We start from the raw sequence: 27,594 nt of genomic DNA, 5'->3' as shown, positions 1-27,594 counted from the left end.
TATGGTGTAATTTATTATGATGTAAGTAATTAGGCTCTATTAACTTAAAATAGATTGCCAATTATTCCTGTAATACAAATTCATTTGTTAAATATGTTAAGTTAGATGAACTGTGATAGCAAATTTATTATTATTAAATTTTTATTAAAGTCTAATAATAAATGAAATAATTTATGTATGTATTTTGGAACCATAAACATCCATAGTTCTATATATTTGTTCTTTTTATTAGAGGATATTCTATATTATTTATTCTTAATTTATTATTTTGTTTAACCTATGATTTGTACTAATAAAAGTCACAAATATAATTACTCACTTCTTTAATCCTCTGTAATAAGGTAGGTTAGTTTGAACTCTTAGAAGGCCTCGAAACTGTGCGTTCATCCACATTCTGTCTTATCAAAGTTAGAAGGTAGGTATGAATGAAATATATGCCAGGAAAGAGAAGTTAGGAATAGATATAGGGGAAGGGTAACGAAAAGGCCCAATATACTTCGGTCATTAGTTCAAGAAATGTTGTGGCTATTGTTGCTGCACAAAGTATTTTGGCATTTACAGCATCGTTACAACTCATGAAGGGTCAGGGTTTTAGTAATTTATAAGGAATTATTTTTTCTAGACCAAAGGTTGTGCAGGGAAGTGATTTGGTCAGAATCACACTCAACCACCAGGTTCTTCCCCCCAATTAAAGGGTGGGTTCAAGGCACCAATAGCCTGACATTAGCCCCAATTATTGAAAAATAGTATTTCAGGCCATCTAGGAATTGGAAATCGGTATCAAGTAGAAGCCACAGATTCCCCCCAAGATTAAGTCACCATTGATTGATGATAAGGAGTGCAGAAATGAAACTTGATCATCAGTCTACCTTCAATCCTGGATCATTAAGTTTTTTCTAAGGAGGTGAACCACGATTTTCCCAGTTATAACCATTTCTTCTTTGTTCCTTCACTTTAAGTCTGTTTTTACCACTCCAATACTCATGTTAGTTAATAAGAATACACTACTCCAACGCTAATTCCCAATAAAACTACACCATTTGGGTATGCAAAAATATGCCTTACTCAATCACTAACACCCGTGTTAATAACTGGGCACTTTGTAGAACTTTAGTTCCAATACCTAATCAGGTATTTTTTTAAGGTAGAATACAATGGAATCAAAAAAAAGAAAAGAGAAAGGGATTCAATTCCTTACAGCAAGTATTAGTAATTGGTTGTGAGGGTGTCAGTAATTGGGTTAAAAACAACATACTGACAGTGAGCATAGCCAGTTACCAACACCCCTCTCCCATTATTGAGATTTGTTCTCTTCTCTGGCAAGCTCCCATGCAGCAACACCTTTTCCAAACCATGAAAAAAGATGAATCTTCAAAATCATCAGAGAACATCATTGTGGTTCTCATGCCCCAGGACACAAGTCTGTATTTTCAGAAGCCATTCTTTACTATAGCTGAAGAGGTTCTAATAAGGGTCTAAGGTCCTTTTTCTTCTAAAGTGTGTAGTTTTTAAGGCCAAAGCAATTATGATAATGCTGTTCTTTATACAAAAATCATTAAAATTATATGTAAGGTGTGACCACCCACAAAAAAATTAATGGATGTAATGGAAGTAGTTCTCCAGTTTTTGGGCCGCTAGAACAAACCGACTATTTCTTCTTTTGTCACTGAGGAACGGTAGTATGTTGAATTCTCAACTATCTGGTTCAAGAAACATTGAAAATTGAGCACACACTGGACAGTTTTTTTACATGGTCGCTATTACAGGAATTGCTCTGTATGTTTCATAGGCCCATTAAACAAAAACTTCTTTATTTACTATTCAAAATACTTGCAGAACCAGGCTTACAGAAAAAAAATATTTGTCAGTTACCTTTAATGAAGTGTGATACAAGGTGCCCCGTGATTCTGAGCTACAGTTGCCACAGTTAACTCCTTTTTTTATCGAAGAAAGGAAGAAAACTTGTTAAAGACTTATCAGTTGGAGACAGAGAAGAATCGATAAGAGATGAAGAAAAACAAAATCACGTTGAAAACCCAGTAATAGGAGAGGACAACTACATCACCGCATTTATGTCCACTAAAAAGAAGACCCATGTGTCATGCTGTGTATGGAAGATTGGAGATGGAAATACAGAAGCTAATGACAGCCTCTAATCATATGAAAAATGTTTTTACTTTCAAAGAGTTGATTACAATGAAACAGAATAATATAATGAGACAGTTACCAAATCCATTGATTCTTACTCCCATTAGAAATAGATAATTCTGAGCTTCAATGTTGTTATGAAGGCAATAAATAAGTTGTGGTGATGATTTTCCTGTTACGTTTTAGAATCAAAGTGATTTTAAATTTAATCATTTAAAATTTATTTACCTAATACATATTTACGAATTAAAACCCCTTTCACTTCGATGGATAGTGATAATAAGGCTGATGGGTTCCTACTTCCTTCCTTAAGTACCAACTATTTTGTAATTTTGAAATAAACCTATTTTAAAGTTGGAAATAAAATCATTCTGAAGTTGGAACATTGTGTAAGTAATTGGTGCATCTATGTTAGTAATAGGAGAAAAAACTTGCATCCAAATTTTAAGTAGAAAAATTAATTAATTCATCATTTTGATATATTTAATAAAAAGAATGAAAAAAAAACAGATCTTCCTCTAACAGAAGAACTTTGAATTGCAAGAATCGGTCAATAAATAAGGGAAAATTGATTAAACTTCAGAAAATCTTCTTTAAAATGTTATTTACTGGAGCAATTAACCTACCCACTTTTAGAGGCTGGGTACACCCCAGATGGGTCTTCCGTCCCTAAGATCAATCCATGACTAATATAACGGAATAAATAATTACCTGCTAAAGCTGGTCTCTAACTCAGACCCAGGAGATAAGAACACAATGCCTTACTGAGCGATCTCTTGTTTCACAGAAATACTGCAGCTATTGCAACTCTAAGTCTGTGACAATGATCCATATCCGGTTGTGGTGATTGCTTCTACTGTTTTCATCAAAGGAAAGCGTTTGTTGAAAGCTATGAGGCATTGTTGTTCAGCCTAGCTTCTTGATATTCCTGTAACACATTGTGCTTAGAAGCTCCTTCGTTGCTGTTTATGGTGATCTTGATTAGTCTCATCTTCATTATTCTGTGTTTGGTTCCCTATGGTGTTGAGCTACAGTGTGTTAAAGTTAATTTCCATGATTGTGCTAATCAAGACGAGTTAATTTGTTGGTAACTTATTTTAAAAATTGTTTATCTTTTTTTTCTTTTGCAATAGTATGGCAAAAATATAGTTCACTAAAATTTACATTCCATTCTTAAAAAAATTTAATTTGATGCTTAATTATTAGATAAAAAATATTTAAAATGAAAGATTGAATTTAAGGAGTTGGTCATTCAGCCCACTGAATGGGCCACACATAACAGGAATAGGATTTATCGCTGCTGCTCTAGAATAGTGGCATATCTGGCAAAAAAAAAATTATTTTGTGTTCGAGGTATTCCATAAATTGTACCATAGACTGGAGTTAATATGTAACTCTTTAACAAAACAACTATTTAACAAAAATAACTGCAGTATATGGTACCATATTCGGAATATGTCCAATTCTAAATAAAAACAAAAAAAAATTGTGGTAGATGAGTCACTATCCAAGAAAAGAAGTTATACATGTATAATCAAACTATTATTTTCACACAAATATGAGCACTTTGCTCAAAAACCAATTAAATTATTTATCCTTACAATTTAGTTCTTTTTTGAGCTAGACTACATTAGTGGAAAAGTTAAGAAAAAAAAAAAAGGAAGAAGAATTAAATAAATATAAATTTTTATTTGATACAAGTATGAAATTTCAAATGGAATCCAGTGATAGTAATTAATTTGATAAATCTAATAAAAAATCTTAACAGTAGTTGAAACATAACTCTGAATAATGTTTTCAATTTTGGGCACTTTTATCACTTACTATTTCTAATCTTCATTTTCTACATAACAATGTAGTATTATAGTACTATTAATATCAAAGAATAACAAAATAATAGAAATTATACTTGAAAACAATATCTTATTCAATATAGTTGCACAATGAAAATATATATAATGAAAAATAATAGTGCAAATATGAGGTTACATGAAATTATTTCTAGAAGTGTTTCATTTTTCACTTCCATACATCGATTTGAATAATGTAACCATTTCTCTGACTGCATTCTCATCACTGATGAAATAATCCTTTTTAGGAGCCTTTGCAGATCCATGAAATTCCACAGGATTAGTTTCCTTAAAAATTAAATTGAAATTAATCATCTGATAACCACAGAGATCCCATAACAATCTAAAATAATTTAGGAACTTACTTATGGCACATATCAATTTGGGACTTTGTTTAGTAATATGAGAAAAGGAATGAGAGTAATGGTCAGATAATTATCTTAACTTAAGCCTTATATGGGAAAGGGATTTATTAGTTTTGATAGGAAATAATTAAAGGATTTGATTAAATCCTTCTATGTTAATGTTAAAAAATGATTTAGAAATGTTAAAAAAATATTCCTTTTATTTTAAGAATGTGTACCCTTTTGAAATTAAGCTCGTAGACTAATATTTAAAGGATATTAAATCTAGGATGAAAGGTCCCACACTAAAACCTAGGGATTACAAGGTAATAGCAATATTAGAAATAATAAAAAAATTGAATAATTGAGGCATAATATTAACCAAAACAACTATTAGGAAATAACCAATTCTTTTTATTTTTTTTATTGTAGCCAAAATCACTCTCCATTTATTTAACTTTTTTTATAATCTTGTAACACTAATATACTTAATTTAAAAAAATATATACTCAAATTAATAATTAAAATCAATGTACTGTATACATCTTGCTGATTACAGAAATCAATTTACTTAGTTTAATTTACCTTTAATATAAAATGAAGATTGTCAGGCTTAATACCAGCTCCAGGCATTATAATAATTCTGCCTTTTGATACATCAATTAACTGCCTAAGAAGAGAAGTTCCTAAACTCGCACTCGCTTGAAGCCCACTGGTTAAGATTCTCTGAAATCCTAGTGAAATGATTTCTTCCAGGCTTTCCAATGGATCTTTAACTGTATCAAAGGCTCTGTGAAAAGTAACTGGATGATTTCCTGCTAACTTCATAAGTTTTGAACATCTTTCTATGTCAATTTTTCCTGTAGACGTAGTAATACCAAAAACAAAACCATCAGCACCATTCTCTTGCAAAATTTTCATATCTTCTGACATAATTTCTATCTCATCTTCGGAGTAAATAAAATCACCAGACCTTGGCCGAATCATAACAAAAACAGGTATTTTAACTTTTTGCTTGACTATTCTCAAAAATCCTACTGAAGGTGTTAAACCACCATCACTTAAGGCTGAACACAATTCTAATCTAATTGCACCTCCTCGTTCAGCATTTATAGCAGATTCCAAATTGTCAATGCAAACTTCCATTGTTAGTATATTATTCTAAACAATAAGTTAGGACTGAATCAGGCTCAGGTAGTGGTTTTCTTGGTTTAAACTCCAACATATGACATTAGAAAGCGGAACTCTTGCATTAACCCTGTAATAGGATTTTTTTCAGTTCTTAAGAAACCAGGTCTTGCACCGGACATTTGATAATAGAAGGTTATTAGATAACACCATCTCGCGCTGGGATATATGAATATATACAAAATAAATGTTTTTTATGTATAACATGTAAAAAAGATCTCAATATCCAGACAAGGGAAGCACTGTTAACCCAACGATAGTGGGTCAAGAACCCCACTTTCTGGGTGAAAACTTGTTTATCAGCTGCCCCCGAGATGTCCATTGCTTCCAACGGTGGCAATTCTGTTTCACAGCTAAATCTTGGAGTATTTTTCGGTGAAAGAATGAACAGCATAGAAATAACCAAAATTTCCATTCTACAAGTCACAACCTCAAACATAACCTCCGCCTTGCTGGAACTTAGTTTTCCTAAATCTAAAACATTGAGGCCTCCTTGCCTGATCAACTCAACAAATTTCTGTTACTTTTCTCAAGAATAATAATCAGATTTAATCTTTTTTAATAGTAAATAAATATTTGGATCATTATGTTGTACATGGAAGAAAGGAGCGCTCTACCCTCCTAAGGAAAAAGGAAATTTTAATTTTCGGGATAAATTTATACATTCGTATTTTCATTCATCATATACAAAACACGGTTTGTTTCATTATGAAATAAATCAAATTTTCTAAATTAAATGAAATGAAAGTCGAATGGGCGTTTTCTCAATGTTTAATACCATTTTTCGTCTTTTGATTTTGGTATATTCTAAATAAACTTATGTGATTTTTTCCATTAATATATCCCAGCTTTGTATATAGTGATTTTTTCAACAACAAATTTTTTTCCCAAAATTAAAACCTAAAACCGCAGAAACATTTTCTCCGCAATTTTTTCTAAAGATATCGTTGAACGTGGTCTCGCATAACGTAAAACAGGAAGTTTCCCATCTTAATTAACCTTTTGGTTATATTTTGGGGGAGCTGAGGTAAAATATTACCAAAAATTTTGAGCTTTTTAATCTATATTGTTTTAATTAAAACTTGTAAAGTGTTTTGAAGCATGTACCCCTAATAACAGTCTTTTAGTTTAAAAAATGTTCCTACACCCTAAAACAATATATTAAAGCATTCATAAATATAGATAAATAAAGACTATAAATAACTTTCATTAGAAAAACAGGAAATCGCCAATCCAGCAAATCTGATATTTTTCTTGCATTTAGTGGAATTAAATTATTCTGAATTAACTCTGAAACCCTGCTCTGCAAAATCTTTGTTGTTTGGTAATAGGAAAAAAAAAATTATTTAGCACTGAATAACGGACATTGTAATATTATTTTTTTATATTCATTTCTAATTTTGGTCACTAAATACATATTTTAGATAACAAGTTGTTTTACAAAATTCTTTAAATCTCCTTCAAAGTTATCTAAAGACATTAATCTGGTATTTCAAAATCAAAATATATCTAACTTTCAAACTTCATAGTATTATTGAAATAAGTAATGTTTGAGAAAATTACAGCCTTTGCCTTAAAATGTTTTAAAAAAATTGAACATATATCTGAAGATACTTTGTCTCATTCTAAATTTCCAATTATCAATTATATCAGTCATTATTATAGAAAAATTGTATTTTAAAAGCAAACAAGCAGTGAAGATCATTGTTTGTCAGTAAATATGTTTTTAAATAATATATTACCATAATTAATGAATAAAAAATAAATCTACTTAACTATAATTGAAAATTGTATATTAAATTTTGAACTATTTTTCTGAGATATGGATTAACAGTAACCAATGAACAAAAATCCAAATTCAGAATAATAAATTAAACTGAAGGTTTTAGGAATTGATAATGAATATACCTTGTTGAGGTACAAAAAAAATATTATAGTTACAACAGTTTGTACAAAACTTTGCCACTAAGGTCATAAAACCCCTAAAATGGAGATTGTTTCTTGTAACTCTAAACCACAGATTTCAATTAGATCAATGAAACTTTTAATTTCTAATGCAACAAAAGGAAACAGTTAAAAGTGTGTGGATGGGAACTAAAATATCTAGAAAAAGAAGAATATTGTTTATTATTTATTGGTTACTTCTTTTCATGAATTTATTTCAACTAATCACTTTTTAGCAAACAGGAAATTCAGTAAGTACATTCACCTCTCCCTTATTTGGCCTTCTCTGAAGGTGGTCTTCGGTGCCAACAAAGAGAGAAAATTGCATGATAATGAAAATAAGTTCTATTTAATTCATTCAAACAATTCAAATAAAATATCAATAAAATAAAAAAGTTGTACTGGGATAAAATTATTACTACAGATATTTCTTATATTAGAATAAAAACAAAACTGAGTACTATGTAGATATAAATTTAGTACTTCACTCACAGAACAAAATATTGAGATAAATAATGCATTACTTTTAAGTACATGACTCATCAAGTTTAGTACCTCAAATTATTGCTAAGCCGTTTTATTTTTTACATTTAGACATGGAATTGAATATTGTAACCATCTCCTTAACTATACTCTGATCAGTAACCATATGCTCCTTTTTGAGAACCTTTCCAGCAGATGCATGGAATTGTACAGCATTAGTTTCCTTGAAAAAAAAAAAGTTGTAGTTGACAAGAATAGTTGTAATGATATATTAAGATTAAGTTAAAGCTATTTAATAACTAAAACATTGGCATATACCATATTCAATCCATTGTTCATCAAATAAATATGTTTTTATATCAATAGCATATAAACAGTAGATATTCAAGAACCCGAAGGAAAATTTAAATACAATGCTGTATACTGGTAAAAATAGATTTTTTCTAAAACAAGAAAGAATAAACCTGAGAAGGGTGTCTGGTTCAAAACTGGGTAAAGAACTTCATCTATACCAATGGTTGTGCAAGGAAGTGATTCGTTTCAGTTTGTACTAATCATCAGTTTTCTCCCACAATGAAAGCTACTCAATATATAGTGATTGGTTATGCTCCAGGAGGGTCTACCAAAACTGGGTACAGCTGACATAATAGACTAAATAATCTGCCACAAACGGACTCGAAACCGGGCTCGGTAGCTCCTATAGCAGTATAGGTTGCCTAAAGAATATTCTATTCTAGGATAAGCCCATATGTCAGAAATGGTAGGAGGTATAAAAATAGAAAAATTTAAACTTCTTGAGAAATAGTCCTTGCTAATCATAATAATTAACAATTAATATTGTACCAAGAAACATAAAATCATGATGACATTATAAAATTGTAATAAATAGCAGATCAAGGAGTTAATAATCAGTACTTATTATTTTATTTTTGTTTGAATCTCAATTACTTTGAGATTTGATTTTTCTTTTAATCTCAATGTTTAAACATATGTATGTAGGTCATAGTCAGTGCTAAAATGAAACAAGAGATAAGTGCAAAAATTGTTTTGATAGTCAATTAGAGAATATTGAATAAATTAGAGGAATACAATTAAAGATTAAATGCAATTTTTCTTTAATTGTTCTTCACATTTCTGTTTTGTTTTTTTCCCATTCATTACATTTGAAAGAATTGTGCAATCATTTCTTTTGTCTGTTTAATTTTAGGCCAGATGGTGGTCTACATGCTTAGGTTAAAAAGTTGGCAGGCAATAAAAAAATCAAATATGACGGAATTCTGACTATTTACTCCATAAGGTACTAAAAAGTAAACCATCAATAATATATAACTAGTAGAAATTACATTCCATCTCTTGAAAGGACCTAAAGGTAGTAATAAATATACCAATGAAATGCTTCATAGAGCAATACAAATTTTAAAAAATTATTGTCATATCAAACAGAAAAAAAAAAATAGTTGCCACTTTATTTCTCAAACATTTAGGATATAGGAGTTCCTGGCATGTAGGAGATAGGTTTAATCTTCAACACTAAAGATAAATAGCAATAAACAGTGACCAAACCCCATTGAAATAACAATAGAAGTTGCTTTAACTTGATAATTTCAAAGTAAAAATAATATTTAATAACTAATTCTACGATCCAATCTACCTTTAGTAGAAACTGAAGATTGTTTGGTTTGATACCAGCTCCAGGCATTATAACAATTCTACCCCTTGCTGCTTCCATTAGCTGTTTCAACAGCGGAATTCCTTCACAAGCAGATTCTTGAAGACCACTTGTTAATATTCTCTCAAATCCAAGAGAAATGATTTCTTCCATTCTTTCTAATGGATCTTTAATGACATCAAACGCACGGCTAAAGGTAACTGGTAGATTCCCTGCCAATTTTATTAATTTTGAACAGTTTTTGACATCTACTTTTCCCTCAGGAGTAATGATACCAAAAACAAAACCATCAGCGCCATTTTCTCCATAAATTTTCACATCTTCAGACATTATTTCTATCTCCTCATCAGAATAAATATAATCACCAGTTCTTGGGCGAATCATGACTATTACAGGAATTTTAACATTTTTTTTAACTACCCTCAGAAGTCCTAGAGATGGTGTTAAACCACCATCGTTATTAGTAGAACATAATTCTAATTTCATTGCTCCCCCCTTTTCTGCATTAATAGCAGATTCCAAATTGTCAATACAAACTTCCATAATTAAACGAAACACTTAACTGTATAGGAAAATTATTCGGCTAACGAAAGGTATGTTTTGAACTGTATCATACCACTCCCTAGAACAAATGTGTTGGCAGTTACCACCACTAGCTTTTATATTATATTTAAACAACGACCAGCATTTGTATTGGGTATTACGTTTGCTAATATATATATATGGGGTAGATGATTTATTATCAGTAGTTACATAACTCTGTTCTGCAATAATTCAGATAAGAAGCGAAGCTTTAGGTTTATAAAGGAAAAAAAAGTAAAAGATTAGTATCAGGTCCCGTTCACCAGGATTTTTTATATTCTAAAACAAAAAAAATGTAAGAATGCTTATTCTTAAGTAAAAATAAGACTTTGAAAATGATTTTACCAATGGATCTTCAACAATGTAATTTAAAATAGGGACAACCAGCATTTTCAGTGCTTCTAGACTACAGATATCGCATGCTTATGTTTTGGCGGGAAATTGTTGGGAATTCTGAACAATATTCGGTGGCGGGAACTTCAACCTAACTTATACATAATGCTACTTGCAGTGCTGCTAATATTTTCGTGTTTCGGGTATTTTTTGCTTTTCCGGGCAATTTAGGGTAAAATGACTTCATATTTGGCTTTACTCTATTATTCTTATAAGATTTTCAAGTTTTGGACGATGTACGCTAATAACGTAGTCTATACTTACGCTAAAGAACGATAATTTTATGTTATTTAGAGGTTGAACTAGACCCTTAATAGTTGGGGTCTTGGGCCGTTTTGCTTTTGACGTCCGGAATAGATTTGTTTTGGACCCCGGTAAGTATATAATTTTAATGACTCCGAGAAAATTTGTTTTTGGGGCCCAGGATCGATTCATTTTGGTGCCTTCAGGTAAATTTGTTTTGGTGGCGCAGTGTAAACTCATTTTTGGGCCCAGGATTGATATAATTTTGTGGCACTTGGTGGATTTATTTTTGAGGCCCGTGGTAGGTATAATTTTGTGACATTTAGTGGATTTGTTTTTGGGACCTGAGGTGAATATAATTTTGGGGCCTTGGGCGAATTACCTTTTGAGACCCGGGGTGGATTTTGATAATAAATGAAATAAATCATACCCTTTCTGAAAACCATAATGAGCACCCTCCCTTCCCAGAATTGCACAATTAGTGCTCATGAATAGTGAATATAAATTTTGTAATATATATAAAAAATAGGTACATAATCTCACAATAAAAAGAGATAACAGGAACAATCATGACTTTTTGTATGATTACTAAGCTTATCTTAAATTCTAATAATCTGTAGAGGTTATTATTTTAGAATTTATAAGATAATATTGCACTTAATACTATTGTATCTTTATCTTTTCTTTTTTAATTTTACAATCCCTAATTTTACAGGGGAACACATTAGCTTCTTCGTTAGCATGAAGTAATTAAATAAATCTGCAATGAAGGGTCAGGGGAGCAGTACTTAGTAAGTACTGTTACTAGACCAAGGGTTGTGCAAGGAGGTTATTTGGTCAGAATCAAGCTCGACCGCCAGAATTTTACAATTTTAAGGGTACCCACTGATGAGGCTGGGTGGACAAGGCATGGATCCTTAACCCACAGTGCTGACTCACGGCTACAGTACGGGTATTCATGATCTTTAATTTAACATGTTAAAGCGCGTTAAACGAAAAAACTCATGTTTAATGAAGAAATATTTCCTTCTTTTACCATATTTACGTTAAACGATGTAATGTGATTCGGAGTCAGTTAAATGGAAATGGTCTGTTAAAATGGAGAATGACGTCACGCAACAAACCTGCTGTGCTCGTCACCATTTTGTTGGTTGTCGTGTTGGGTTACTTGCTCGTAGTTTGTGTTTTGGTTGTGTTAGTATAGTTATGGACGCTTTCAAACGGCAAAATTAAGAGGTTTTTGTGGGCATTGATAACTGTTACGTTTTACAACCTTAAATCCTAATAAACAATTACTTAGTAAACAATAACAAGAAGTTTTGCAGGGTAAGGTTACTAAACAAGTTGTTCAGAAAATCCACTAGGAGCTCTCACGCACTTAACTTGACTTTAAATAGGGCTGCTCACAATTCTATAACATTTAACATAGTAAATAATTTTACATTTAACATATCATGAATACCCCTAGTGAAACAGAAAATAATTAAGAAGCCGGGTCCTTGGAGTTAATAGCGCCTTACCACTGAGCCAACCGCTCCCGACACGATGTTATAATGAATATTAATGGAGGTATAGTTTCACAAGAGCTTCGCGAATATATTAGATGATCTATACTCTTACCAACCGTCATAGCTTATATTTTCCCACCACAGACCCGAAAATAGCAGACTCTGAAATTGCCAACCCTCATTAGTCCTTTGAAAATCCCGCCTCTCCCCACCACGGTGGTACTTCAACGTGCCCACTTGTGAAGTCGTTTCGGGATAACCATTTCGCCCCTCTATTGGTTATAAACCGAGAAGGTTTAGTTTACAAATTTTAGGTCTTTAATTGTTAATTTTTTGTTTAAAATGACTACGATTATAGAACACATTGAAGAAGTAAGTTCTGCTGTTATTAGCCTCGGTTTGGCGTGAAATATCAGAAACTGAATCTATTAACATAAAACTAAAAACTATATAAATTATTGAAACTAAAATAATTTGTTTTCTCTAGCCAGTGCAAATGCAGACGCAAAATATAATCATCATTCATCCAGGATCCCTTTATGTCAAAATCGGTCGTGCATCTGACTTGAATCCTTGCACAGAACTCCATGCAGTTGCAAGAAAAAGGCTTCCTGGAGGTCTTGCTCACCAAGATCCAATATTGCCTCCTCTGGTTCCCAAAGTACTGCATTTCTCTGATACCTCTATGAAATTGTAGTTAAGACATATTTATTTATTACTTTTGTTATAGGTGAAGGATCTTGAAGCTGAGATGGATGCTTGTCGGCTTCAGGTGTCTCATACCCTTGGTTCTTGTACAATGTCCAACAATCAGCGAAGGTACTTGATATTTTGAAACTTTCTGGCTAGTGAATATAATGATCCAGAGTAATCAAATTTAGGAGTACATCTTTTTATATGTAACTTAAAATACCTTTAATATTATCTTGGTGGATACAATTATTTAAAAAATGAATAAACATGTACCACGATAATCTATGAAATATCCTCGCTTTTACAGTTCTTCAGGAAGTAATTTAGGAGTACCTCTTTTTATATGTAACTTAAAATACCTTTAATATTATCTTGGTGGATACAATTATTTAAAAAATGAATAAACGTGTACCACGATAATCTATGAAATATCCTCGTTTTTACAGTTCTTCAGGAAGTAATTTGGTTAGTATTTATACCTAACTGTCAGGTTTACCCCCAACTCAATGATTGGTCACGTAACCACTTTATGAAAGCTATATCAACTTAATAAAAGCTATAGGTGCTCATTTAGTCACCCAAACCAAGGGAACTAATCCATGGCTACAGTAAAAAATTGTTTGCCTCCAACTGGACTTAAACCCCCTAGGCGCAGGAGTTAAGAGTCTTATGCATTTTTCTCTGAGCTACCTGTTTCCTATGGGACATGAACACACATTATTTTATTATTTTACTTGTTATAATTAAGTCCAAACATTATTTTCAACACAAAGGCACTACTGTTAGGAATTGTATTAGGATAATTACTCATATTAAAATCAAAGTCTTCTATTTTGGTTATAGTGAGTGTATGGGCATGCATAACCCTTCACTCATTATATATGTATTGTTAACTTCTATGTATTAATATTATTAAATCTTCTTTTATTACTTTGTCTTCTTTATGATATAAATGAACTTTTGTTTCAGCACAGGTATGTTACCCCACCTCAGCAAATATCAGCCTTTAATAAAAGAGTTATTCCTGAAGTAGTTGCTGAAATTGGTCCTAGCTGGGTTAAATCAGAGGAAAACGTTGTGTTTGGTGATGGTGTATGATACTTGTTATATTTAATTATTAGTTTCATTAATTATTTATTGTAATGTTATAATATTCTGAGATTTTTTATAACATAGTAGGCGTATTATGCAGAAAAAAATCAGTATTATGTTGAGGTTTGAAGTCAAATCTGTATTCTGATTCAAAACCATCTGGAATATTTAAATTGATATGTATAGGATTATACGAACATTCAAATATTCTAATATATTTATATCCTTTTTTTCTCTTGAACCATAAGCAAAAAGTATCCATTCCATATTGAAGTTTTGTATTTTATGTATCTATTTTTCAATGCTTATTTTACACAATAATCAGTAAATAGTTGTTAACCCATCTCTGTCATGTTGGTGTTGCCAAACATGTTCACAAAAACTATGGGTGTTCCATGCTATGTTTTAAGTATTTTATACATTGTTTACTTCAGTTTTTATTAAAATACTTTTTCTTGTTCTTTATATTTATTAAGAGTATGAAATTAATTACACCTTACCTGTGTATATGTTCATTCTATTTTATTTGTATTTGCAAAGTTAAAAAAAAAATCTTATAACATTCCTAAGGTTCTCTTTTAAAATTCCTTTTGAAATTACAAATTATTCCCTATTCTGTGTATGAATATTTCTCTTTTTTTTTCAAGGTTTTGCATCTTAATCCTGCTTTGGGTTTTAATGTTCACTTCCCTATGAAACGAGGTGATCTTAATAGACATTCAGGTGTAGGAGGATCTCTGACTGGTGTTCTTGCAGATTTGCAAGCTATATGGTCATGGGTCATTAGTGTTCGATTGGGTATACCTCTTCAAGATTTAAAGGTAACAGAAGAATGATTTTTTAAAATTAACAAAATATATGAATTTTTTTATGATGAATATAAACTTAATGTTATTTCTTTCACAATTCATTTTATGCATTTATTTTTTAGAATTTAATATATTGATTCAAGTTAATATATTTTCTGAAAGAAGATAGTTAATCCTTTAAAAAAAATCTGGTGCAGTGCTTTACATAACTTTCACTTACCACCCTACATGCATCTCTGAGTTTTGTGTAGATTGGTGGGCTCATGTTGTAGTTATCATTACATTTTCCAAAAATAAAAATCCCGAAGACCAGGGAAGGTGAATATTATGAAAAAAAAATTTGTTTCATGAGGATGAGATCTAACTTATAAAAAGACCATTTAATTGTACATTAACATGCCGAGTTTAGAGCTGTTTTTGAGAAAATATAAAACTTTTAAAAATCTATGCATATTGTGGCTCTTCCGGGCAGTTGATTTTATCCAAAAAGTTGCTGTCTCATCACAGGCATATACCTGCCTTTAATATGTATTTTAAGTTTTATACAACTTTTCGTTTTGGAGGTAGGCTCTTCACAGACAAAGACCATTTTGCGAGACTTGGTTATTTGGACTCAAGGGCCCACAAAACATGATTCCCCTTGAAAACTCGAATTCCAATTCTACACAATTGTAATACTTTCCCTTACTATATATTCCATTTATAGTTAAGTGAAAGTAAAAATAATCCACAGTAGCAAAACATTAAAACAGTTAAAAAAATTATTATCAGTTATAATCTTTATCATTCTTGAAAACAATGCTCTGACCACAATAATTATTATACCACACATATCTTTCCATAAAATATTACTTAGATTAGATCACATATTTATATAAATTAATTAAAATAATTTATATATACTTTTGAATAACATTAAATTGAAAATTTTCTACTAATTAATTATTGCAATTATTAATGTGTTAGTGTTAACGATTTTTTCTTAGCAAATTTACCTTTCTTGAATGCAACACCTTGTATTGGCTAATAATCATCTTGTATATTTTTAGAATTATAGAGCTGTTCTTGTTATACCTGACATTTATAATCGACAATATTTAAAAGAATACGTGACACTTTTACTGGATATGGGATTTTCCTCATGTTTCATGCTACAGGTATTTTATTAGTTGTTTTCTTAATAATGTTAACATGCAATGGACCTCAAATGACCAATGAATGGTATTTTCAAAGGATCATGTAGCAGCCACATTTGGTTGTGGGGTTGGGACGGCTTGTGTTGTTGACTGTGGACATTCTAAGACATCAGTGTCTTGTGTTGAAGATGGTATATCTCATCCTGCAACTAGAGTGCGCTTACCATATGGTGGTATGTATCTTTAAAGCTAGGAACAGTTTCAATTAGCTCATACATTTTTATTTAAATTAAGTTTTTTAGCTCAAAAGGTTAATGTAAACTATCAGTAACTTTTTCTTTCATTTCCTGATGATTTATCATATAATTTCTCTGCTAAACATCTCATAGTACAAGAATTCTTACAGAGTAGATTGCTTTTAAATCCTTCTTATTTTTATTTTTAGGAGGTGACATAACACAGTGCTTTCACTGGCTGCTTAAAAAATGTGGATTCCCTTATCAGGCAGATCCTGATTCATTTCATGATAATATGTTGCTTGATAAACTGAAACAAGATGCTTGCCATATTGACTTAGATATTTGTGGTTGCAAGGAGTTTACATTTACGGTTAATAAACCGGAATCACCTGTTTATAAATATACTATTCAGGTAAGGATAGTTTATATGTTTTAGAAAATAAAATGAAAAGATATTCTCTAATGAAATTTGGGCAGTTGAAAAATTAGTTATAGTTTTGAAAATAGTCATAATTATTACTATTATAAATAAAGAGTGTTACTACTAAAAATAAACTGAGATTCCTACCCAGAATAAAGAATTTGTATATATGTTGTATAAACCTTGTATAAATCATTGTTGATTTGGTATTTAGTACGTACATATAGGAGGTATGCTATATGTATAGCTAGGTATCCTTAACAGCCAGCTATACATATAGCATACCTCCTATATGTACGTACCAAATACCCTCTAAAATCATTACAGGAGGGTATGAAGAAAAAAAAAAAAATGTTGATTTACAATCTATAAATAGAAAAAGTCACTAAAGATGTAATGAGATGAGCTTTTGTGATATGTATTGTTGAAGGGAAACATATTAAGGGCCAGTTTTTCTTCTATGATTTTCTGCATTGGGTCTCAATTTGCACCCAGCCTAATTCATCAAGAATAGAGGAAAATTAGAATTTTTTTTTTTATATATCAATTGTGGAATAAGTTAATAGAACAAATTTCTTATATTATATGATATTCATATTAGAAAGGCTTGCTACACCTAAAAATTCAATGTTGAAACATCAATGTCTACATACTTCCTTCGAACTGCTCCAATGAGAGCTTTAATTCCAAAAAAAAAGTTCATATTTTACTATGGTGAATATAAGTTTTTAGTTTATTTGGGAAATGGTAACTTATTGATTTAATTATCATTGATTTTCAGAGTGGTGATGAAGCGATCATTGCTCCATTATCTTTATTTTATCCAGAATTGTTGATGCTGACTGGCCCTAAGCAGATATCAACTCAAGGGGCTAATACAGGTGATTCTACTGATCCACATGATGCAGATTATTTACGAGAAACAGGGGTTAGTTATTTTTAACTTCACCATTTTATTATAATTTAATACTTATAATTATATGACCTTGATCTCTTCAAATTTTCATCCATTCCTACCTTCAACCAATTGTCACTATCTTTTTACCTACAGCTTGTGGTTGTTCAACAGCCTAGGTTTTTCCTTTTCTTTTTTTACCACTTGAAAACACCTTTCTCTTCTATCATAGAGGTAGTATTTTTTCAGACTATAAACTGTGCAATAAATGTTTATTTTTATGTCAGTGAATTCATTCTCTACTTCTCCTGCAAAATATCTGTCCATTAGATTGAAAGTAATATTAAATAATAGTTTCGGTGAAAGTAAAATTTTAAGTTTGGAAAACATCCCTTCATGCCAGATGGTACCAAAAGCTTGACTAATATTAGGAAAAACTAACAATAATTTGTTGATTCTAAAGAATTAGAAATGTAATCTAATAACCTGCAACATTAGTAGAATGGTGTTTAGTAAAATCGAATTGATGATTGAGAGTTTTGATAAATTTGAGAGCATTGAGATGATGAAGTATTTTTTTGAATAATTTGGAAAAAGAAGGAAGTTAGCCTTCTTCCTTGGACAATAGAAAGTTAGACAGGTAGAAGCTTCATTTGCTTTTAATACTATGACAACTTTATATGGCTTTTAAATGAAGTTATTATATTTTTGTTAAATAACAGGGTGCTTTAACTTTTAAATTTGCTTTGCAAATTATTGTGAATTTATTTTTTAGTTATTTGTATAACTTTATTGTATTAGAGGAAGAAGGAATGTGAAGTTGAAGCAGACGAAGAGCTCGCTGAAGTGGAGGCATCTGGCTCAGGAGAGTTCTGTACCAACGAAGGAGGCCTTCTCCCTCTTGACCAAGCTATTTTACAGAGCATACAAAAATGTGGTTAGGACTGTTTTGGTTTTTTGACCAAATTTAATGTATTAAATGTATTTGCAGTTTTTGTTTCAATTTTCTAGGCTCTGAAGATCTAAAAAGAAAAATGTATTCATCTATACTTCTCATTGGAGGAGGTTTGAAATTCAAAGGAATGATATCATGGTTAGAGAAGAAGCTTTCTCAACAAATTCCTATTCCTCCAAAAGGTGATATTTTGCTTATGTAAACATTATGAAATAATAATCTTAAAATTTAGATACTTTTTTTTCATGTATATTGAAGTATCATGATAATTTTAAAATGTATCTGCGTATTTCTCTATGTTAAAGGCATGTCAGTTAATACTTATGTTGAATTCCTAATGCAACTTTCATCAAAGTTTCTATGTACCACAATTAAAAATCTATTATAAATTATTCATTAATCTATTTTTATCAATATTTTATATTTTATTGAGATTAAAGATGATTATGCAGTTATCATGAATGCAGATCATTAAATTTTCAACAATAATTGGATTGAGATTGCAGCAATATGATTCATACTATAGCATGATACTTGAACCAAGAAATAATAAAATAAAAATAATTTTTTATTTGTGAAATGAAAAGTTAAGAACAATACTGAAACTGCACTGCAATAAGGTTACAATTTCATTATTAACTGGAATAAAATAATTATTGATTAACACTATCTTAACCATACTGGAAGATTATTGATTGACCGTGTGTAAAGATGAAAGGAATATGGTCCGGGTGCGGTCAAAAAAACTCAAATAGTAAAAATATACTATTTTAATGAGCCAACGTTTCACCCCACGTTGCAGGGCTTCTTCAGGGCTATTTTGACAGCAGTAAAAAAAAAAATGTTTTGTTTCAATCAACAAAATCAAACAAAAATCATTTTTGTTTTGACTGCTGTCAAAATAGCCCTGAAGAAGCCCTGCAACGTGGGGCGAAACGTTGGCTCATTAAAATAGTATATTTCTACTATTTGAGTTTTTTTGACCGCACCCGGACCATATTCCTTTTATCTTAACCATAGTTGACAAAATAACCAAATACAGTATATTTAAATGGCTGATGTAAACCTGTGAATAGCAGTTAACTGGTGTAAGGATATTCTTGATTGACTTGAAGTTCTAAATGTCTCAGTTGTTTTTATTTTCAACATAAATTGTGTATCAGGAAGGAGATAGTCTTGAGTTGCTAAAGTGAACATCTGTATAGACTAATTCTACCATTCGAACTCTGATGAAGATCTATTACGTTAGTGAAAATGTCAGTATTTAATAAATAATTACCGCTATTATTATCTTATTACTTACCTTCCCCTGAACTATCTCCTGTCTGACATAACTTAAATTGCTTATGTTCGTTTGAATAACATGATTTTATATGGGTATAGTTAGTTTCGTTAAATATGTTATAAATTGTTATAGATGACGGTGAGCGAAGTGTAATGGAGGGAAAGGATGCTGCGGCTGTTTGGAAAGGGGCTGCCATTCTTGCCTGTCTCGAATCTGCTGGCGAACTATGGATTTCAAAAGATGAATGGGTTAGGTTTGGAATAAAACTGATACGAGAGAGAGGCCCATTCCTTTGGTAGCTAATAGTCTTACCTTTAATTTGTATATTATCAAAGACTGATTTGTTGATAAATTGTTAATTTTATTTTCATTGTAGTACATTAATTTATCTTTAATCATTCTTAAACCTCTTTTTTGCTTAGTTGATTCTTATAATAAATGAATTTAAGTTATTGCATACTTGTTCATTTAATAATCTAGTTTTAAATATTCTGTTTAACATTAACATTGTTACACAGTTTAAATATTCCTTTGATGATGGGAAATTATTTTAATGTTATTTTCATTATGTATTGTTGGATTAAATCGTTTTTACATATTAAGTTATTTTTATATACCTTGATAACATAACACTAGTAAATAGTTAAGACTTTATGTTCTGTTTGGAATGTTAGTACTTACTGACGTTTCTTATGCTTATAACTTCTTTTTTTATATTTAATAAAATATAATATTGGTTATTACAATTACTTATTAACCCTTACTAATTGCAATTAAATTACATGTAATTTAACTCATATGTGAATGTATGTTTTATGAGCAGATTTCAGAAATAAGAGTACACTTTTATTTTGAAAAAGTCCATGTATGGAATTCATTTTAACATATTAGATTCAAAATATATTCGAGTATCCTTATGTTTTTCAAATGTGCAGTAAGTGAAAATGTTATAAATTTTTAAATGGCACAGTGTTGTTTCTATTTATTTCAAGTTTTTAACATAGTGAAGTCCTTTAAAATCTTTGCAAATGTGCTGAAAATAAAACCAATTTCACGATCGTGAGCATGCGTATAGATTTATTTTGTATTTCTATTACATTATAATAATAGGTTTGTTCCAAGGACCGGTTTAAGAGTCAGCAAATTATCTGGAGTATGTGTGATTCCGTTTTGACGTTCCATGGAGGCCAGCACCATTTCTCTGACTGTTTAGACATCTGTTCTAAGGGACCAAATTCTAAGATCAGATCCTTAGAGCAGAGTCTGTTTTGGCTTTAGCAAACCGGACATGTGCACACGTTCCATTTTTTCCCCTTCCTATTTGAGTTGGTGGGAGAAGGCTTGAGGTTGTGAATTGTCAGAAGTTTTCAAGGAATGTTATAGGAACATTATATACTAAAGGAGGACGCATATATGAAAGGTAAAATTAATGTACAGGCTTAAGTGGAGGCTAATAAGCATTATCAGTTATTTCAAATGAAATATAGTTAAATAATTTAATCACCACACTGATGAAAAAAATATAAGACAAATCTTTTCACTAGTAGTGCTAAATAAAGACACAGTATTTTAGTAATTGACTAGGTCAGAGTTACTCCATTTATCGTAACTTAATTCCATCCTAGGACCAAATATACTGCATTTTAAAACATTACAATTAAGACCCAAGGCCCAAAAATTATATTCATCCCATGCCTCAAAAATAAATCAATCCCAAGTCTCAAAACGAAATATGTCATGTCATAGGCCTAAAATGGTCTAGTTACGCCTATGTCCTAAAATTCAATATCTAAGGAAAAATAACAACTTGTTGGTATTAGAAAAAGGCTCTAATGGTTAACTAAAAAAACTAGTCAAAGGACTAGTGCAACACTGCACTAGCTCACCTATATATAATGTAAATCCATTTTACCCGACAATTACCTGTGCTATATATTGAAAATACCAGCATGAGAAAAAGAAGTATGTTGCATTTGAATTAAACTAAGGAGGTTCATTGTCTGCGTTTGCTGATAATAATAGTTGCCAACAGGTAGAAGGTCGTTGCTCATTGGTACAAGGTCATGTCAAGGAAGAAATAGTCCTTTAACACCATATGTTAGGCAGTAGAGATTGCTAATAAGAAAATAGAGGAGAGGAAGGACAGTTTTTAGAAAGATGCAAGGAAGAACACACAGTCAGAGGAAGACCCAGGGGTAGGACACAAACACAGTCAAGAAAGGACTCTGAAGAGGACAGTACAGAACAGGCGGGCATGCACCTGCTAAAGAAGAGAAACAGACATTTCCATCTAGGGCAGGCCGATGAGGATGAATGGAGAGAGGACCGCAATGAATACCACAAGAGCCCACCAGACACATAAGCTAAGTAAAATCCTATGGTTGTACTTTAAATGGCAAAATATATTGAAATTAGATTCAATATGACTATAAAAGATCTCAACTGGATTCTCAATTCAATTGCATATTAAATAAACTTTAAGTCAATAAGTCTACCGTGCTCCCTTTTATCATTGTAACTCAATCTTAAACAGTTGTTAATATAGACTTCACTTTATAGTAAAGGATCCCTACATGCCACCTCATTATCATAGCCTAATAAATTGGTAAACATGATACCTTTGGAAAATATATCTAATAATTACATCCATTATACCATAGCAAGGGGGTTTATGGTATCTCTAGGGTTAAATACATATAGCATTACACTTTTAAGAATTTAAGTCGGGTCGTACCAGGAACCGTTAGAGATACATAATACGAATAAAATGCAGTCGTGGAACCCCCCTCAGCCATAGAAACGCTTTGAATCGCCACGACATAGCACCTGCTAAGGGGAAAAATACCCGGAAATTAGGTAAATACCAACAAATCGGCAGCACTGCCCCGATTTAATTAATTTAGAATTTTTAACAAATCCAAGTTTACTGTTTTCATTGTTTTGTTTTTTATCTATTTGGAGAGACTGGAGACTCAATAGTGATAAAGATGGCTTCCAAAGAAATGTTCGCGGTCCCATGTTAAAAATAAATTCAGATCTTAAACCCAATCTCCTCCTTATGATGATCCAACTTACTTTGGAGTAAATTTAGAAGATAAAAAAGTCGAAAACTGAACCTCCAGACATCTGACCTGGCTACATCCCTCCTGGGGGATTTAATTAAGCCTTTAAGGAGGCCCCTCACCTCCAGATATTTTATAGTAGAATTCATATGGAGCTGACACATCAAAATAACAAGATAAGTATTTCACCGTATACCTTCAAGTACCATTGGTAGAAAAAGGTAATATTCAATTTGAATTATGTAACCATATGTAATGCAACCTATTAATTTAATGTTTTCTGTTTTAGAGGAATCGAAAAAAAAAAATTAAACCTTTGTGGATTTACTTCGGACATAACCGTTATCAATATTGTTTTTACTAACACACATTCTAATAATATTTGATTTCGTTCGCACCCATTCTCTGAAAATGTTAATAACTTTTCGTTATTGACTAGTGCAAACAGTAGGCATCAAAATGTTTAATAACAAAGATGTTACTAACATTTTCGTAGTAACTACATTACTTGTAACATTTCGTTGTAAACGCAATCCAAGTCTAAGATCGAATACACCCGTGATGAACAATCAGGAAACGTAGACAATTCATAAACATTTTTTTCCTTCAGATTCGAAATATTTCACCCATGAAATTAAATTACAGCTGGTTTCTGTTACATATGCTCCAAACAGTTGCTTATAAATAATATTGATTTCTGTAAGTGCTTAATAGAGCTACTTGCAAAAAACATAGTTACAGGCAGATTTGTTTCATTTAATAATATTTATATATAAAGAGCTGCCTTATTTATGAATCTTAATACAAAAGGTTACTAACAAATGGTCATAGTGTAAAAGGGGCCTAGGCCTACGTCGTCATTGAAGTTCAAAGGGATTTCTCTCCCTCCCCAACGAACTCTAAAACTTGGGGAATTAAAGATTTGATAACCTACTCTACGCTACTAAAATTTTTAAAAAATATACAAAGAGGTCATTAGAGGTAAATTAAAAAAAAATTAGGAAATCCCCTTCCAGTTGGGAAATCTAATTAAAATAGTTGAGAAACTTAACCCATGGGAGAACTAGAAATGATAATTGCTGACCTTTATTGAAACCTGTTGTATTTTCAGTAAACTGGTCACGTCTATCAGAGCACTAACACATTTATTTACTATTTAGTTATTTATTTCTGCCCTGCTTGTTAGGTAAAACGGTTGTTTAAATTTCCCCCTCCCCTCGAAACAATTCTAGGTATGTCCCTGGTTAGCCGGTTTTTCCAATGCATAAAATCACTAGTTTAATCTATTAGTCATTTTATTTGCTAACAAGAGGAAAAATAAATGATCATTTTAAATAGCTCCGGTTATTTCATATTGTATTATGAAAAATAACTAGCTGGTTTTCTCTTTACTCCATTTCCTAGCCCTTTAACCGGCAAGCAAGAGATGATTGTTTGCATTAAGAACTCCACTTGGATGAAACTTTTATTTTAAATTGTAGTTGTTGTTATTGTCGCGTAATTATATCTTAGAATTGTGTATTAAAATAGAAGGATCCAAAAAATTAAGTCGTTTGTTTTGTTCAATCAAAACCTGTAGATATTTAACCTCTCCTTAGCGTGGTAATAGTTTGTGGCTACCATTTAGCCTTTAGCAAATTCTTTATATAATTTAGTTAATTTATTCTTATGAGCGATGGTTAAGTTAACCCCAGATTTAATTCAACAAGCTCTTCAGTACATAAATCCAGTGAGAGATAGAGAGTTGGACCTTCGAGGTATTACAAATCATGTATTTATTAATGGTTTGATCTCCTCTTCATTTCAGTTAATCATTTTGATGTTGTAGGTTATAAAATTCCCGTTATTGAAAATCTAGGAGCTACATTAGATCAATTTGACACCATAGATTTTTCAGATAATGATATAAGGAAGTTGGATGGTTTTCCACTTCTAAAACGATTAAAATGTATTCTCCTGAATAACAATAGGATTGTGTAAGTTTTATAATTATTATGTTATTATTGTGTACTTCTTGAACCTACTGATTATTTTATTTGTTGTTTTGAATGTAGACATTATCTAAGTTAAAACAATCAATAATACTAAGTTATGTTGTTATTAATTTTTAATCAATTATATGTTTTATATCAGTGAGAAGGAAATTTCCTTGTGTTTGTACCCATTACTAAAGGTCATTTTTTTAATAATGAATATTTCATATACTTTTTTGAATCTATATCTATTTCCTTAAATTTTTTTTGTCAAAATTCTGCCTTCATTATTACCCAATTGATTGCTACGTACTCTTATTGAGAATAAAACACAATTTTTTTGTAATTATCTTTGTGAACTTAAGAAACTATCAAATGTTTACACTTAATTAGATTTCTGAAAATATTTAAACTTTTAAATGAGAGATTTACTTGCTAAATTAATGTGGAAACTGTTCTTCCTTTCCCAGAATTATTGCATTTGGAGAGGCAAAAAGGTCATTAATGTTTTCTTTTCCTGTTTTTATGAATATCAACATAAATACAATTTTTTTATTCTCGATCGCTGACAAGGTGTACAGAAATATATTTATAAATCTACCTGTAATTTATTGAAAACTGTATCATTGTCTAGGAGAATTGCAGAACATTTGGAAAATAGTTTGCCAAATTTGGAGAGCCTTATATTGACCGGAAATATGATACAAGAGCTTGGAGACATTGATCCATTGGCAACACTTCCAAAACTCTCGACGTTAAGTCTTATGTCTTGCCCTGTTGTGACAAAGCCTCATTACAGGTTGTATGTAATTTTCAAACTGCCTAACCTCAAGCTGCTTGATTTCCGAAAAATACGATTAAAGGTAAAAATCATGCTCGTATAATTTAAATTAAGTAGTAGATTTTGAAATAATTCTTTTATTGAAATAAATCGCTTGGAATTTATTGAACTGATTTTTATTATTTGCATTTCATGGTGTAGAAAAGTTTTGGTCAAGTTATCTTGTGCTATTAAATCAGTGGTTTATTTCTCAACAATCATTTACGGGTTATTATTTATTTGAAGGTTTTTCTTTCAAAGTGTTGTCAGTTTTACATAAATTAGTTTTGTTGTATAAATTGGGATAGTATCATATATGAATCAATAATTTTAAATTTTAAAAATTTTAGTAATTGGTTTAGTAAATCACTCATTTTTTTCAGGAAAAGGAGTCCGCTTTGAGTCTATTTAAAAGTAAAGCTGGTAGGGAACTTCAGAGAGAAATTGCAAAAAAATCAAAAACATTTGTACCAGGTGCTCCTCTGCCTGATTCAAAGAAATCATCAGCAGGTAATGATTTTGGATTATTATAATTTATGATATTTTGATTTATATTGATCATTGATTGTATTGTTGATTATATTGATATTATTTTAAATTTGCTATACTATGCCTATATATTATTAGAATTAAAACAATTATCTAAGTGGGTATAAATATGCCTTCAAAAGCTTAAATAGTTAGTGATTGTTTTGAAACTAATATCCATAGATTTATACCATTTAATATGACTTGTGGTAACACCATAAGTTCCTGTCTAAAGATAATTCGTTTTTTAAATATTTTTCCACAACGGATGGAAATACCTATAGAAAGGATACATAGGATCATCATTTTCAGTTGGTGTGTTAGACTCATAATTAAAAAAATCAAAACAAGAGAATAACTTTAATTATTTTTTCCCAATTTATTTATATCAGATAACCCAGTTGCTCACAAAAAAAATAAAGACATTATTTAGATAAAATACATCAATATAACTTCAAACACATACCTCAATGTGTTTGAGGGAAGTGAAAAATCCCTGTTAAAACGAATGGCTGGGAATCGGTAACCTCCGGCGCTTCTCAGCTCCGTTCGGGACCGTCAGTACACTCTTGTTAGGAAAAAATGGGCTTCGGTCATTTTGAGGGAGCTGAAGTAAACTTTTACCTTATCTTTTTACATAGATTTAAGATTACAAAACTTATTTTTTTGAAAATTTTCAAGTTCTATAACTACTAAATTCAAGCTTCGTATGTCTAGTTTTCTTGACAATCTAACCTCTTTGATAATTTAATTAAATGAATCTGTTCGGTGCCAAATTAGTAAAAATTTCCGTGCAGGTTGTTATTCAAGACTTTTTTTCGGTTGCTAAAAAGATTTTTAGTGTCAATTGGGGTCCAATTGGCAATCAAAGTTAATCTTATAAGCCCTCTCTTGAACCTCACTGCTTAGAGTATTCATTACAGCTTTTCCTTGTCTGGTATCCCAAAATGGATAATTTGTAAATCATTAATACATAAATAAGCAAATTAACTTCATTTAACAAAAGTATATGCTAGAGAGAGAGAAAGGCTTTATTCATTCATGCTGCCCAAATATATCGGGTTGCTACATTACACAGCATACTAATCAATCCGTGATCGGACATATATAAATAACATATTTTTACATGAAATTATAAAATAGAAAGAAAACTTTTTTATTTTTCCTCCACAATTTTACAATCAATTTCAGTCTACACACCAAATACAAATATTTCAATTTATTCCTTTTTTCTTCCCCTTTCTTGTTCCTTCCATTTCACAATTTTTATTTCATTTGATCGACAAATTCACTCTCCCAAATTACCCCTCTCAGATCCTCCCCAGTGACCCGAT

The 27,594-nt window shown here is 31.0% G+C and overlaps 3 protein-coding genes across 5 annotated transcripts; 2 read left to right on the top strand and 1 right to left on the bottom strand.

Moving 5' to 3' along the window:
• Positions 1-3,817: 3,817 nt before the first annotated feature.
• LOC106684246 (copper homeostasis protein cutC homolog) lies at positions 3,818-10,368 on the bottom strand. Of its 3 annotated transcripts, none has more exons than XM_014426203.3 (3): positions 9,609-10,368; positions 8,030-8,180; positions 4,252-4,286 (listed from the first exon to the last, which is right to left on the bottom strand). In XM_014426203.3, the coding sequence occupies exons 1-2, from the start codon at positions 10,167-10,169 to the stop codon at positions 8,052-8,054; spliced, it is 690 nt and encodes a 229-aa protein (XP_014281689.1). In that variant the 5' UTR covers positions 10,170-10,368; the 3' UTR covers positions 4,252-4,286; positions 8,030-8,051. The 3 variants fall into 3 exon arrangements, with proteins under 3 accessions (XP_014281691.1, XP_014281689.1, XP_014281690.1); XM_014426204.3 differs by lacking the exon at positions 4,252-4,286 and adding an exon at positions 7,649-7,771; XM_014426205.3 differs by lacking the exons at positions 8,030-8,180; positions 9,609-10,368 and adding an exon at positions 4,928-6,773 and having other exon boundaries at positions 3,818-4,286.
• Positions 10,369-12,035: 1,667 nt separating this feature from the next.
• Positions 12,036-20,522, top strand: Arp8 (Actin-related protein 8). The gene is made up of 12 exons (XM_014426209.3): positions 12,036-12,724; positions 12,840-13,013; positions 13,083-13,171; positions 14,020-14,137; positions 14,785-14,958; positions 15,996-16,103; positions 16,180-16,315; positions 16,528-16,733; positions 17,524-17,670; positions 18,439-18,574; positions 18,649-18,774; positions 20,010-20,522. Exons 1-12 carry the CDS (start codon positions 12,695-12,697, stop codon positions 20,174-20,176), a joined length of 1,611 nt encoding a protein of 536 aa, XP_014281695.1. The 5' UTR covers positions 12,036-12,694; the 3' UTR covers positions 20,177-20,522.
• A 3,630-nt stretch (positions 20,523-24,152) lies between these two features.
• U2A (small nuclear ribonucleoprotein polypeptide A'-like U2A) lies at positions 24,153-26,242 on the top strand (the record flags this gene model as incomplete). The annotated part of the gene is given in 4 exon segments (XM_067051207.1): positions 24,153-24,696; positions 24,768-24,915; positions 25,547-25,775; positions 26,116-26,242. Coding segments are annotated over 4 exon segments (586 nt in total), but the record flags the coding sequence as incomplete, so codon positions are not given.
• Positions 26,243-27,594: the final 1,352 nt, after the last annotated feature.

The sequence above is a fragment of the Halyomorpha halys genome, unplaced genomic scaffold (assembly GCF_000696795.3).
Source record: "Halyomorpha halys isolate HHAL.00 unplaced genomic scaffold, Hhal_1.1 Scaffold559.1, whole genome shotgun sequence".
Lineage (NCBI taxonomy): Eukaryota > Metazoa > Arthropoda > Insecta > Hemiptera > Pentatomidae > Halyomorpha > Halyomorpha halys.
This window is presented reverse-complemented; position numbering and strand designations above follow the sequence as displayed.

Excerpts from the sequence above, each read along its gene's own strand:
- LOC106684246 (XM_014426203.3), bottom strand. The coding sequence starts at position 10,169 with ATGGAAGTTTGTATTGACAATTTGGAATCTGCTATTAATGCAGAAAAG. Across the intron at positions 8,181-9,608 it reads ATCTTCAGTTTCTACTAAAG|GAAACTAATGCTGTACAATT; the intron begins GTAGATTGGATC and ends TTTTTTTTCAAG.
- Arp8 (XM_014426209.3), top strand. The coding sequence starts at position 12,695 with ATGACTACGATTATAGAACACATTGAAGAA. Across the intron at positions 16,734-17,523 it reads TTTATAAATATACTATTCAG|AGTGGTGATGAAGCGATCAT; the intron begins GTAAGGATAGTT and ends ATTGATTTTCAG. Across the intron at positions 17,671-18,438 it reads ATTATTTACGAGAAACAGGG|AGGAAGAAGGAATGTGAAGT; the intron begins GTTAGTTATTTT and ends TTATTGTATTAG.